The 15,096-nt window shown below is 49.1% G+C and overlaps 1 protein-coding gene across 1 annotated transcript in view; it reads right to left on the reverse strand.

Moving 5' to 3' along the window:
* The window catches only part of SUSD5 (sushi domain containing 5), a 45,363-nt gene that overhangs the window by 2,018 nt on the left and 28,249 nt on the right, over nucleotides 1-15,096 (reverse strand). The window contains exon 4 of the mRNA XM_004018573.6: nucleotides 11,938-12,126. Within this exon, the coding sequence (XP_004018622.2) occupies nucleotides 11,938-12,126 (189 nt within the window). The remainder of the gene's footprint in view (nucleotides 1-11,937; nucleotides 12,127-15,096) is intronic.

Below are 15,096 nucleotides of genomic sequence, written 5' to 3' on the forward strand. Positions count from 1 at the left end.
GGGAAGGTCCCTGGAGAAGGAAATGGCAATCCACTCCAGTACTATTGCCTGGAAAATCCCATGGACAGAGGAGGCTGGTTAGGCTATAGTCCATGGCGTTGCAAAGAGTCGGACACAACTGGGCGATCTTCACCGTAAGTAGTAAAGGGCTATTCCACAGTAGTATAATGGAAGTTTAATTGTTAAGCTGTCAATCTGCCCAAATTAATCATTTGAAAAGACCCTGATGCTGGGAAAGATTGAGGGCAGGAGGAGAAGGGGATGACAGAGGATGAGATGGTTGGATGGCATCACCAACTCAACGGACATGGGTTTGGGTAGACTCCAGCAGTTGGTGATGGACAGGGAGGCCTGGCATGCTGCGGTTCATGGGGTTGCAAAGAGTCAGACACAACTGAGCAACTGAACTGAACTGAAACTGAATAAAAATCTCAGATATTGACAAGCTGATGCTAAAATTTATGGAAATGCAAAGGGCCAAGAAGAGAAGGAAAAAAGAAGAGAAATGCTGTAGCAGGTATGCTACAAGATTTTAAGATTTACTATAAAACTGGAGTACTTTCAAAGACTGTGTTTGGTATTGGCACAAAGATAGACAATCAAGTTACATTAACTTTAAGAACTTCTGTTCGTCAAAAGCCACCATGAAGAGCGTTCAGATGCATGCCACATATTTGAAGATAACTGCAGCATATATGGCAACCCACTCCAGTGTTCTTGCCTGGAGAATCCCAGGAACGGGGGAGCCTGGTGGGCTGCCATCTATGGGGCCGCACAGAGTCGGACATGACTGAAGCGACTTAGCAGCAGCAGCACATATAACCTCTGGAGGGTTCCAGAATTTATAAAGAACTCCTACAAATCAACAATAAATAGGCAGACAAATGCTAGATACGTTGGCAAGATACTTGAATCAGCATATCACAGAAAAGGTATTGGGACTTCCCTGGTGGTCCAGTGGTTAAGATTCCAAATTTCCACTACAGGGGGCACAGGTTTGTTCCCTGGCTGGAGAACTAAGATCCCGCATGCCATGCAGCATGGCTAAAAAAAAAAAAAAAAAAAATCTAAATAGTCATTATACATGTGTGAAGATGCTTAACCTCATTAGTAACAGGGAAATGCTAATCACAGCCAGAGTGAGATTCCATTATCTAGCACCAGAATGGCTAAAATTAAATAGACCGACAGGCTCTGTTATCCTTGTATTAACAAGGATATGAAAGTGGAAAGTGGAAAGTGAAAGTCACTGAGTTGTGTCCAACTCTTTGGGACCCCATGGACTAAACGGTCCATGGAATTCTCCAGGCCAGAATCCTGGAGTGGGTAGCCTTTTCCTTTTCCAGGGGATCTTCCCAAGCCAAGGATCAAAGTCAGGTCTCCTGCATTGCAGGCAGATTCTTTACCAGCTGAGCCACAAGGGAAGCCCAAGAACATTGGAGTGGGTAGCCTATCCCTTTTCCAGCGGATATGACATACAGCAGTTCTCCTCCTAAGTGTGTGTGCACATAGGCACCGAAAGACACGCGCAAGCGTGTTCATAATAGCCAGAAGCTGGACATACTGCAAATGGCCACTAACTGCAGAAATGACACACACATTTTGGCACACACAGCATGGACTCCCACTGCCATGAAATCCTGCACAAGAGCACAATCTTCTGGGGGCACTGGCAGCATTCAACTTCTTGACCTGTGTGGTGGCAAAATTGCTGTATTTTTTGACCATTTACTAACCTGTTCTCTTATGATCTGGATGTATGGCTTTTCAAACTTTTTAATTGGATGAAAGATTCTTTAAATTCTACAGTGCTCTACAATTTTCAAGTTTCACACACGAGTCCATAAAATTCCATAATGAAGATTTCATTTCTTATCCCCTCCCCCTATGTTGCTCACCCTACTCCCCTCTCCCCACTGGTAACCATTCATTTCCCATATCTGAGTTGGCTTTTTTTTTTTTGCCACACTGCACGGCATGTGAGATCTTAGTTCTCCAACCAGGGATTGAACCTGCGTCCCTTGCAGTGGAAGTGCACAGTCTTAACCACTGGGCTGCCAAGGAAGTTCCACTCAGCTTCTATTTTGTTTTATTCACTAGTTCGTTTTTAGATTTCACATAAGTGACATGATTGCATGTTTAACTAAATATGTATCTTTTAAAACACTCATTTGCCCATTCATTTTACTTTTCCTTATTATATTTGTTATGGTGATCCATGATTTTTTCTATGATTTATTTGTTTTTTGGTTATGGTGGGTCTTCGTCGCTGCACGAGGGCTTTCTCTAGTTGCAGAGAGCAGGGCCTACTCTCCCGTTGTGGTGCACAGGCTTTCCATTGAGCTGGCTTCTCTTGTTGCAGAACACGGGCTCTAGGCATGCAGGCTTCAGTAGTAGCAGTTACCGGGCTCTAGAGTGGAGGCACAGTAGTTGCAGTGCACGGGCTTAGTTGCTGCACAGCACGTGGGATCCTCCCAGGTCAGGGATCGAACCAGTGTCCCAGGCATTGCAGGGTGGACTCAACCATTGGACCACCGGGGAAGCTCGACCCATGATCTTTGATGTTACTACTACAACTCAAAGAAGGCTGTTTTGTAGACCCAGCAGGTGGAAGACCAGACGGTAGCCTGACATGAGCTGCCACAATTCTGAGAACTGGCCTCAAAGAAATGGGAACCAGCCAACCCTGGAAATGAAGATTAACGGTACTTAATCAAGAAGCCTCGGAGCTGACTGTGCTGTTTCTGTATGTAGCTCCTTCCTTCTGCCCACATGCCTCCCAAACTCCCCTTTAAAAGCTCTTGCCCACTGGTTGTCGGGGGTGGGGGAAGGAGTCCGCCTTTGGACAACACCCTACCCCTAGTTGCCGGCCTCCAAAATAATGCAAACTTACCTTCCCATCAACCTTTTCTTTACTGGCTTTGGAGCTGCCAGCACCTGGACCCACTTTAGAGAACAGATTTTGGTGCCCACGTGAGGCTGCACTCTCGCGATATCTGGCTCCCCAGGTTTCCACAAGCAGAGCTGCCGCCATGATGACGCTACGAGGTGGATTCAAGGAGATGATGCTCACGGTTTGCTGGCCCCGGGAGGGAGTTTGGGGGACATTCCTAGCAGCTGCCAAAACCCATTTGTTTCGGGGGTCCTCCTGGTTTCTCCCCTGCTCGGCACTGGCTGTCTTCAGCCAGGGCATTATTTGGTTTATGACAGTATTAAAGAATGGTAAACAACCTCTGAGTCCCAGGACTGGACATAATCAATCTCAGCTAAATTCCTTTTCCCATGTAACCCACCCTATGAGCTCAAGAAGTCAAAAGGCACCTGGAATATGGGCAGGAAAGGAGCCATGTTCTCATCCACCCTTGCTTCTTATATAGGGAACACTGGCCTAGTGTATGATGTTAGAGCTGGGGATTTGAGATGAGATGGTTGGATGGCATCGTGGACTCAATGGATGTGAACTGAAGCAAACTCCAGGAGATTGTGAAGGACAGGGAAGCCTGACATGCTGCAGTCCATGGGGTCGCAAGGAGAGGGACACAACTTAGTGACTGGACTACAACAATAAGCCCCCTCCTGCCTGGTGGGCCTGCCCTGACCTGGACTCTTAGGGTCACTCTGAGCTCTGTGTGTATCTCTCTGTCCATCTGGAGATTCTGCCCTCAGAGCTCTCTGGGTCTAGAGCATCCCTGGACAGCAGCCCGGGGCTCAGAGCCAAGCCTTTCCTGTCTGCCCAGGCTCTCAGGTCAAGGTCTGACTCAGAAACAGGCTCTCATTATGTCACAGTCTCAGCCACACCAAAACCTCAAATGAAGACACAGACACCAACTGTTTACAAAGAGTCTACTCATGACAAAGTATCCCAAGGCTGTTTTTCCCCTCCTGAGTAACGGTAAAGTTACTCACTGAATGTCAACCCCAAGTTACATTCTGCCATCACGATGGGGAACACCAGCTCTTTGCCTGTCGAGGTGCTATTTCTCTCGCCTCTCCCTGCTTTCCAGTCTGAGCTCTCCCGAACCATCCAGAAACTGTGCCCCCCTCCTCTTGCCCCACCCTCCCCTCCCCCACGCCCTCCTGAAACCTGGCCTGCACAATGCCCAGCCTTCTGGTTTAGACCAACGGGTCCAGGACATATAAACTTCATGGACTCTCTTGGGAAAAATCAAATCCCTCCCTGTGTTTATAATTAACTGTTACTTTAGGAAAACACAAGACTACAGATCAATAGGAGTCAGGGGTAAAAAGGGGCACCCAGGCCATGCCTTTATCCAGGGCAGGAGTGTACAAGCCGGAGCCCAGAACGCTGGGCTCTCCAAGTGCTGCCGCTTCCATGCTTTTTCTTGTTGCGTTTCTGGAAGCCCACACATGCCTTCTTTTTTCCCCTCTGGTCTTGGCTACACAGCCTTTAAAAATAGTAATTTTGAAAAAAGGCAACCAGACACGCCAGAAATAACCACCGGTTCAATGAACTTCTGAACAAATATGGCAACATTGACAAGGCAATTCTAAATTCAGTTCAGTGTCTGGCTTTTATTCCATGAAGGAAGTCTAGAAGATGGAGAAAAACAGACATTGAAGTTAATTTAAGAAAACAAAAGAAGGGCTTCAGAAATGAGAGAAAATAGCAAAGAAACTTGGTGAGAGAACAGCTCGTTTGCAAAGCCAGCCCTGCTCTGCCCTCATGCTTTGAGCGGCCCCAGAGAAGCACACGGACACGACGCCGGGATGAGGCGTGCCTGGTTTTACATCTTGGCTCTGCTGCTTTCTGGCTGGCTGATACAGGGAGTCACCGAGCCTCTCTGTCCCTCAGTGGTCCCATCTGTCAGTGGGAGGTGGCTGTTTCTACTCAGACTTGTGAAGATGCGCTAGGATTAAAGCATATCAAACTCCCCTATCAGAAAGGAGCATGAGGAGGCTTGGGGAAGATGGACATATTCTGTAATCTGGTTCTGCGGGTGGTTTCCCTTATTTAGCTAGGCCGGGTCTTAGTCGCAGCATGTGGGATCTACTTCCCTGACCACCGATCAAACCCAGGCCCCCAGCCTTGGGAGCGTGGTACCTTAGCCACTGAACCACCAGGACTTTTATATTTTAAATGGGTACCATTTCTTGTATGCAAATTAAGCCTCAAGAGAGTTGTCAAAAAACAGAACAGAAACAAAAGACAACTCCCAAGACAGAGATAACATGAGACAGGTTTGGCACTGTTTATGACAGTGCCCTCAGTGCCCAACGGGGGAACAAGTCTTGTTGCCATAGCCGCAGCAGACCCGAGAAGGGAGCGAGAACCTCAGTCTATCTGTTGTGGGACTCAGAGGTGGTGGGGCTGGCAGACTGAGGTCAAGCTTGGGGTCGCTCACTTTCCTGATGCCGCAGACCCGAATGCACAAACAGAACCATGGAGCTTGGGGTGGAAGATCTCAAAGGCTTTTCGGAGCCTAGCAGATACCCTTTGTCAGGGCAAGTTTTAGAGAAGTGGAGTGTTGGTCACTCAGTCGTGCTGTGCTGTTTGTGACCCCATGAACTGTACGTATCCCGCCAGGCTCCTCCGTCCATAAGATTCTCCAGGCAAGAATACTGGAGTGGGTTGCCATTACCTTCTCCAGGGGATCTGCCCAATCTAGAGACTGAACCTGGGTCTTCTGCATTGCAGGCAGATTCTTTACTGTCTGAGTCACCAGGGAAGCCACCTTTAAAGGAGAAAGTGAAAATGAAGTCACTCAGTCGTGTCCGACGCTTTGCGACCCATGGACTGTAGCCCACCAAGCTCCTCTGTCCATGGGATTCTCTAGGCAAGAATACTGGAGTGGGTTGCCATCTCCTTCTCCAGGGAGAAACATGGGGTAAATCAGAGAGCAAGGGTCCATGAGCCTCTCCCATCCTGGGGGGTCAATCCTGGGCTACTCTGCAGAGGCCACGGGACCACAGGGTGCTGAGTCAGGAGACGGCAGAGCCACCAGGGAAAGCACCGGGCAGCGGTGTCAGAGGCCCCGAGGGGCCAGGACAGCGAGCAGGGAGCAGTCAGCGTGCCCTGGAAACTGCACGTGGCCCTGTGGTCATGTGGCCAGGGGCAGCCACGTGGAGTGGTGGGAGGTCAGAGGCTGTCCCTAGGGTACCAGTGGCCAGAGATGGATATGGCCTTGAAGACTGTATGGGACTTGGTATAATAAGCCCAAGGAAAACGCAACATAACATGGAAATCTGCACACACAGCTGAAGCGCAAAGCACCGGGACTTTTCTATAGGGAGGCAATAGCCAGTTACAGTCAGATGCCGAGCATGTAGCACTGAGAACACTGGGCTTCCCTGGTGGCTCAGGGGTAAAGCATCTGCCTGCAGGTTCGATCCCCAGGTTGGGAAGATCCCCTGGAGAAGGGGAAAGGCAGCCCACCCCAGTATTCTTGCCTGCAGAGTTCCATGGACAGAGGAGCCTGGTGGGCTACTGTCCCTGGGGTCACAAAGAGTCAGACACGACTGAGCGACTAACACTGAGAACATTAGAGAGGTAGGATGGATGTTCTGTGCTGCCCAACTGGGAACGTGAACCAAGAAGATGTGTGGATTCAGATAGAAGGGAAAAGAAAATGGCCAGACCCAACCCTGGACTCTAGGACCCAAAACTAGAGAAGTACCAACACAGAGGAGGGAAAAAGTGGCAGTTAAGCCCCCACCCTTCAGGTTGATGGTCAAGGCTGAAGTCCCTGTGCGTCAGTGAGAGACCTCACCATCACCACTTGAGGCTGGACCTTAATGTCACAGTGAACGGACAACCTGGGTGGTTGGTGTGTGGCTGAGGCGCCCTCCTGCACCAGCTACTGTCTGACCCCTCTGGGTGGATGTGCCCCTGTGCATTCACGCCTGCTCACCATTTAGTTCAGTTCAGTCGCTCAGTCACATCCGACTCTTTGTGACTACATGGACCACAGCACACATGCCAGGCTTCCCTGACCATCACCAACTTCCGGAGCTAGCTCAGCCTCATGTCCATCAAGTTGGTGACCACCATTACAAAGTTTAAATTTCATCACGCCCATTCAGGCAGTCCCCATGTTACTAATGGATTAAAAACATTTTTTTTTTAAACATCTGCTCTACTGAACTGATGCCTTAATAAGCAACAGCTGCCCTTCCTCTAGAGAAGGGAGAATTTCTATGAGTGATGAGAAAAAGAAGGTTTTAAAAAAAACCCAAGTAATGAAAAAAGAAAGAAGAGTAATATCACTGAATCTTCATTTCTATTAATATTCAATATATTGGTAGCAGAGGTCATTAGGTTAAATATCCCCAAGTCAAAATTGTATTTGATATATATTCAATACTATCAGTTTATTTGTTCCTCAGTTTACCTATCTAGTATATAGCAAATAATTTTTTCTAGTGCCTACAGTAGCTCTGAAGTCAGTGTGATAATGCATTTGAAAACTCTGTAAATGGGAAAATGTGCAGTATAAGGCATTACTAACACTAGGTGAAATATCTTTATTCTTACAGATTCATAAAACACTAATAAACATGCATGCCCTTGGAGGAATGGGAGCCTTAATTACAAGCCACCTGATACCTGCAGTTCAGGAGACCTGGGTTCGATTCCCTCGGTCAGGAAGATCCCCTGGAGAAAGGAATGGCAACCTACTCTAGTATTCTTGCCTGGAAAATTCCATGGGCAGAGGAGCCTGGCGGGCTACAGTCCATGGGGTAGCACAGAGTTGGACACGACTGAGTGAGTAACACTTTCATTTTGCCCTCCATGGACAGCAGCCTGCAGCCAATGACAGACTAGAACAGAGGAGCTCAGGCCGGTCCCCGTGCTTCCAAGTGGGACCACACGGTGCAGCTCATGCCCCCTAGCTCCCCAAGGGATCAGGCAAAGCAAGAATCCACCTGAGACTGCATCCTTAACTCCTCCCCTCACCTTCCCTGCCTCCCTTACTCCCCCTCAACAGGCCATCTACGTGTGATTAGGCTCTGCTTTTAGAGAATCTAACTCAAGTCTTCAACATGCCCAAACTAGACAAATTTGAGTGAAACAGTCTTCCTAGTAGCCCGGAGCCTCCAAGCCCCTAGAATCTCAGACCAAAGTCATCTGAGCTCCAGGTTCTTTTAACACTTGACCTCCAAGGTTCCCAAGCCTTGAGGCTCTCTGGATCTGGAGAGGTTGTGAGGGGAATAAAGGGCAGGAAGCTCTGAAGCAGGTTCTGCCGAGGGCTTGGAGCGGGCTCCAGCAGCTCACAGGGAACAGAAGGAAATGCTCTGTGGTGGGGGTTCTAATGTGTAGTGGGGGGTAGTGGCTGAGCCCAGGGCAGAGGTGACACGTGCTCCCTGGGGAGGTGAGACAGCAGGGCCACAGGTCTGGAGGGCCTGGGAGCCACATGTTAGAAAGTTACCAGCTGATTGCCCACGGGGTCTCCCTTGAGTCATAAAGCCACACGGGCCATGCCTTTCTGGAAGGATCAGCAGTTGTCTCCAGAATCTGAGATGCCTGCTGGCGGCGACTAATTTCTCACCCAAGTATTAGACAGCTAGAGTCACTGCCTGCCTTTGACTGTCTGTTGTGCAGGGGGCTGGAGTCAATAATGCATGGGGAAACGAGGCCAGCATCACACAAATCTTTACATCCTTCAGTGCAGGGGCCTCATACCCTCCTCCATCAGCACAAGAGTGAAAGGGAAAGAAGGACCCTTCATGTTCAGTCGCTCAGTCAGGTCTGACTCTTTGCAGCCCCGTGGACTGCAGCACACCAGGCTTCCCTGTCCTTCACCATCTCCCGGAGCTTGCTCAAACTCACGTCCATTGAGTCAGTGATGCTATCCAACCATCTCACTCTCTGTTGCCAAGTTCTCTTCCTGCCCTCAATCCTTCCCAGCCTCAGGGTCTTTTCCAATGAGTCGGCTCTTCGGAACAGGTGGCCAAAAGATTGGAGCTTCACTGGGCTCCACTGGGCTCAGACCATATCACAGGTCCTGTTCTGAGTGATGTACTTCCCATCTTAGAATAACAGCAGCCAGCAGGCAGACAAAACCTCGCCTCCTTGCTGGGCGCCTGATCCTCCTCCGGCTCCACCCTTTGCACCCCACCCGACCCACGTCTTCCTGGTGAACAGCAGCAGTTGCCTGCCTTGGCTCTCTTCCTCCCTCCAGCTCGTTCCTGGGATCACTGCAGTGCTGCCTAGGTATATTCCATGCCTCAGATACACGCTGAAAACACGAGGCTTCCAGAATCTTCTGATACTTGGAAGCCAGTGTACACTTTTAGCTTCCATGGACTGGATCTGTACATCCTTTGAGCACTTCTTCCACCTGGAAACATACACTTCCTTTAAAATTTCACCTTCTATGAAGCCTCGTTTTCTAGCTTTGCCTTTTGCCTCATCATCTGTGGCTTTTCTGTCTCTTCTAAGGCACTCAGTTTACTAGTTACCTTTAGGGTTGGGACAATTTTGCTCAATCTTGATTACACAGTAGCTTGGACCCTGCCAGATGAAGGGAGGGGGAGAGAGTGAATGAATGAATGGCCGGGCAGTTGTACAAAGCATGTTGTTGTTCAAAGTCAGACACATCCAACTCCAAAATCTGGTTTGGTCCACCCTCCCCAAGATGACTCCTCTCCAATTTGAAAAAGTTCCTTAAATCAAAAAAGTTCACTGGAAAAGTGAACATGTAAAGGTGGAGTCAAATAGCTGGTGACAATGTTCTTGTAATGCACACTTCCAGTGACACAGATACTGAAAACCATAACAGTCTGTGTGTTCAGCCAAGTGTAGAAATCAAAATTCCTGACCAGCAACTGAAAGCTCCAACAACTCTGCTTTGCGGTGAGAAAATAAACACCATTTCAGACACACAAGACCTGCATTATAGTGCTCATTCTGCTGGGGCCAGTAAACAGCCTGCTGGCGGGGTGGGTGTGGCTCGTGGGATGATACAGCGCCAGAGATGCAGCCAGCTCACTCACACCTCGGGGTGGGCATGGGTCTGCTGTGAGGTGACACCCTCAGCAAACAGGAAGGCAGGTCTTCAGCCTGATTCTTCTCGGACGGGTGAATCCATTAGGACTGGAGGAGCTCCTGCCTGCCACAAGACACCAGCAACCGAGGAAAGTGCTGGGAAATGGCTCAAACTGTGTTTCAAGGACTTGTCCCAGGCTGTCACTTTGTTACGAGAATGTGACAAGCAAGTAGGAAGTTTTTAGAAGTTTCTGTAACAATTCGATGGGGGAATTTTATGTCTATTTTTATTTATATCTGGAATATCTTTGCTTTAGCTTTATGCTAATTCACTTTTATTGCAGTTTACCAAAACCTGTCAGTCTATAATAACTAAAAAACAGAAATTTGTTTACAAATTGCACACAGGAAAAAAAAAATTTAAAGTTGCACACAGAGAGTTTGAGACAACAATGACAAAATCTCAGTATTCATCATAAAACACTCCGAGGGGAAAAACATAAGCCACAGAGTGAGAGAGAAAATTTTAACACATAAGGTTTTATATAAAGAAGAAATCCTACGTTATATGCGTGTTAGTCCCTCAGCTGTATCCAACTCTTGGAGTCAGACTAGAGTAGCCTGCCAGGTTCCTCCGTCGTCCATGGGATTCTCCAGTCAAGAATACTGGAGTCGGTTGCCATGCCCTATTCCAGGGGATCTTCCCTACCCAGGGACTGAACCCGGGGACTCCTGCATTGTAGGCAGATTCTTGACCATCTGAGCCACCAGGAAGATGCCTAATCAAGTCAATCAGAGAAACGGGCAAACATGTTGGACAGAGGTTCTCCTTGGGTGGAGAAATGGATCTGACAGAGCAGTCACCAGCTCAGCAGGAAGGTAGAAAGTCTCACGCTCCTGAGGCTTGGTGAGGAAGGGTGCTGAAGCAGGACTCTTCCACACAGCTGCTGGGAGAGGAAAATGGTCAAAACCCTTTAGGAAACTCTCTGGCAGCGTCCACAGAAGCTGGACACCCACCTATTCCATGGGCGGTGACGCCTCTCCCAAAAGCCAACAGAAAGGTGTTGAGGTGTGAAATGAATGATGTAGATGGGAACGATCACGGCAGCGTAAGCTTGTGACGGTCAGAACGTGAGAACAAGGCAAATGACCATCAGCAGACGCCACGGGCAGTGTGTTCTCGCCACGGAGAGTGAACTGCAATGAACACAACAAGCCACAGCTCAGGCCGCAACACGGGTGAGGCTCACAGACAGGACAGCACCCTAGTGTCATCACGGTTCTACCGCATGACCTGCTGGGCATCCTGGGGACAAACTGCCCTATGAATTCAGTAGCATCGTGGTGCTGGAGTCCTCCCCCTCTAGAGAGCCAACTTCCGCTTGGTACTCAGATTTCATGGGGCATCAGGAAGGTGGCCCTGAAGGAGTCCTGGGGAGGGAGGAGACCTGTGAGGTCAGGGAGCAATGCAGGGTCGGCATGAGGTCCACGGTGCAGGAGTCACAGGAGAGAGAGAGAAATTTAATTCACTGGGAGAATTCCCAAGGGGCTGGGCAGGGGTGGGAGGCAGAAGACTCACTCCCGCAGGTAAATGCTGCTGAGGGACTGGGGAACGTCTCGGGGAGTCAGATCAGGTTTGCGGAGCTCTGCCCCCAGGAGTCTTTTTAGCCTCAGCTATAATTTCATTCAGGCTTCCCTGCTGGCTCAGTGGTAAAGAATCCGCCTGCCAGTGCAGGAGACTTGAGTTCCATCCCTGGGTTGGGAAGATCCCCTGGAGGAGGAAATGGCAACCCCCTCTAGTGCTCTTGCCTGGATTATGGACATCGGAGCCTGGTGGGACACAGTCCATGGGGTCGCAAGAGTTGGACATGACTCCGCTACTAAACCACCACCGTATCATTTCAATCAGACACAAGGGGCAGCGTAGGGGGTAGAGTAAGGCCGCAGGGGCGCCATCCACACAGCGGTCATGGAGCTGCCTTCCTGCTTACCTTTCCCGCAGGCCTGGACCAGCCCGTACCACTCCCCGCAGCTGTCGCACAGCAGGGTGAAGGCCGTTTCGCGCTGGCCAGTCACGTGGCCCGGGGCGCACACGTACAGCAACTCGTCCCCCATCTCCAAGCCGGTGCGGCCCTGCAGGATGGTGTGTGGGAACGAGGGCGGGTCTCCACACGGCTTCTCTGCGGACGAGGAAGCACAGTAAGTTTCCCCAAACTCTGCAGAACTTTTTCACCCTGAGAGAAATAAAAAACCGAAAAAGCGACCCCCTCTTCCCTCACGGGTGCTGCCTGCACCCTGAACGGAAATCGCCTTCACCCTGGCATCCCCCACACCTGGTCGAGGGCCTGGCTCAGATGAAGCAGGCACTCAGATGTTGACTCAATTGTGTGCGCTCCAATATAGCTTTGTATTTTTAAACTGCCAGGCAACAGGACCAGAGGCAATGCCCAGCAGCAAGTTCCTTTTTGCCTTATTTATATAAATGGTAGATGCTCTTTGACAAATACTAAACTCGGATTTCCCTGGTGGCTCAGATGGTAAAGCATCTGCCTACAATGTGGGAGACCCGGGTTCGATCCCTGGGTTGGGAAATCCCCTGGAGAAGCAAATGGCAACCCACTCCAGTACTCTTGCCTGGAGAACCCCATGGATGGAGGAGCCTGGTGGGCTACAATCTATGGAGTCGCAAAGAGTCGGACACGACTGAGCGACTTCACTTTCACTTTCAAACTGTTACAAACTATAGAATAGAAGTTGCCTCTCCCTTCCCCCAACCTTGACCCTGAAGATAACCCTGATACCGGTTTGGTGTTTACAAATAAATGCAGATACAGATATAAAGCGTTTCCCAGGGAGCACTAGCAGTAAGGAACACTTCTGCCAGTGCAGGAGACTAAGAGAAGCGGATTCAGTCCCTGGGTTGGGAAGATCTCCTGGAGTTCAGTTCAGTTCAGTTGCTCAGTCGGTTCCAACTCTTTGCGACCCCATGAATCGCAGCACGCCAGGCCTCCCTGTCCATCACCAACTCCCAGAGTTCACTCAGACTCACATCCATCGAGTCCGTGATGCCATCCAGCCATCTCATCCTCTGTCGTCCCCTTCTCCTCCTGCCCCCAATCCCTCCCAGCATCAGAGTCTTTTCCAATGAGTCAGCTCTTCACATGAGGTGGCCAAAGTACTGGAGTTTCAGCTTTAGCATCATTCCTTCCAAAGAAATCCCAGGGCTGATCTCCTTCAGAATGGACTGGCTGGATCTCCTTGCAGTCCAAGGGACCCTCAAGAGTCTTCTCCAACAGCACAGTTCAAAAGCATCAATTCTTTGGCGCTCAGCCTTCTTCACAGTCCAACTCTCACATCCATACATGACCACAGGAAAAACCATAGCCTTGACTAGACGGACCTTAGTCAGCAAAGTAATGTCTCTGCTTTTCAATATGCTATCTAGGTTGGTCATAACTTTTCTTCCAAGGAGTAAGCATACTTCTGCCAATGCAGGAGACTATGAGAAGCAGATTCAATCCCTGGGTTGGGAAGATCTCCTGGAGTAGGAAATGGCAACCCACTCCAGTATTCTTGCCTGGGAAATCCCACGGACAGAGGAGCCTGGCAGGGTGCAGTCCATGGGGTCACTAAGAGTCAGACAGGACTTAGTGACTCAACAACATTTACATTACAGCACACACAAAGACAATTGTATATGTGTATGTGTCTGTGCATCTGTGTGTGTGTATGTGTGTGCATGTGTGTGCTTAGTCCTGTCTGACTCTTTGCAACCCCATGGACTGCAGCCCGCCAGGTTCCTCTGTCCATGGGATTTCCCAGGCAAGAATACTGGAGTGGGTTGCCATGCCCTCCTCCAGGGCATCTGCCCAACCCAGACATCAAACCCACGTCTCCTGCGTTGGCAGGTGGATTCTTTACTGCTGAGCCATTGGGAAAGCCCATAAATGGGTTAGATCGGTCACTGCAGATGGTGCCTGCAGCCATGAAATTAAAAGACTCCTGCTCCTTGGAAGAAAAGCTATGACAAAACTATACAGCATATCAAAAAGCAGAGACCTTACTTTACCAACGAAGGTCCATCTAGTCAAAGCTATGGTTTTTCCAATAATCATGTATTGATGTGAGAGTCAGACTATAAAGAAAGCTGAGCGCCGAAGTATTGATGCCTTTGAACTGTGGTATTGCAGAAGACTCTTGAGAGTCCCTTGGACTGCAAGGAGATCCAACCAGCCAATCCTAAAGGAAATCAGTCCTGAATATTCATTGGAAGGACTGATGCTGAAGCTGAAACTCCAGTACTTTGGCCACCTGATACGAAGAACTGACTCATTGGAAAAGACCCTGATGCTGGGAAAGATCGAAGGCGGGAGGAGAAGGGGATGATAGAGAAATGAGACGGTTGGATGGCATCACTGACACAACGGACATGAGTCTGGGTAAGTTCCAGGAGTTGGTGATGGACAGGGAAGCTTGGCGTGCTGCAGTCCATGGGGTTGCAAAGAGTTGGACACGACTGAGCGACTGAACTGAACTGAATATTTATTACTGAGTCCCTGCTTTAAAAAAAATAAACTAATTTTTGGAGCTGGTTTAGGTTCACAGCAAAATTGAGTGGAAGGTACAGGTTCAGAGATTTCTCCACCGGGCACAGCGTGGACCACAGCGGTATGTTCATTACAACTGATGAGCGTACATGTCATTATCACACACAGTCCACGGTTACCTATGTGTTCACTTTTCGTGTTCCACATTCTATGGGTTTTGAGCAATGTGTAATTACCTATATCCACCATTGTAGTATTACACAAAATCATTTCACTGCCCTAAAAATCCTCTGTGCTTCGTCTGTTCATTGCTCCTAACTCCAGGCAACCATCAATCCTTTTCCTGTCCCCTTAGTTTTGCTCTCTCTAGAATGTCATTTAGTTGGAATCATGTAGTAGGAAGCCTCTGGAGACGGGCTTCTTTCATTTCCTAATATGCATTTAAGTTTCTTTCATGTCTTTTCATGGCTTGATAGCTCACTTCTTTTAATAACTTTTTCTTATTTATTCATTTATTTGGCTGTGCCCGTCTTAGCTGTGGCATGTGGGATCTAGTTTCCTGACCAGTGATCGATCCCGGGCCCCCTGCATGGGGAGTACAGA

Source organism: Ovis aries, chromosome 19, assembly GCF_016772045.2.
Source record: "Ovis aries strain OAR_USU_Benz2616 breed Rambouillet chromosome 19, ARS-UI_Ramb_v3.0, whole genome shotgun sequence".
NCBI classification, from domain to species: domain Eukaryota; kingdom Metazoa; phylum Chordata; class Mammalia; order Artiodactyla; family Bovidae; genus Ovis; species Ovis aries.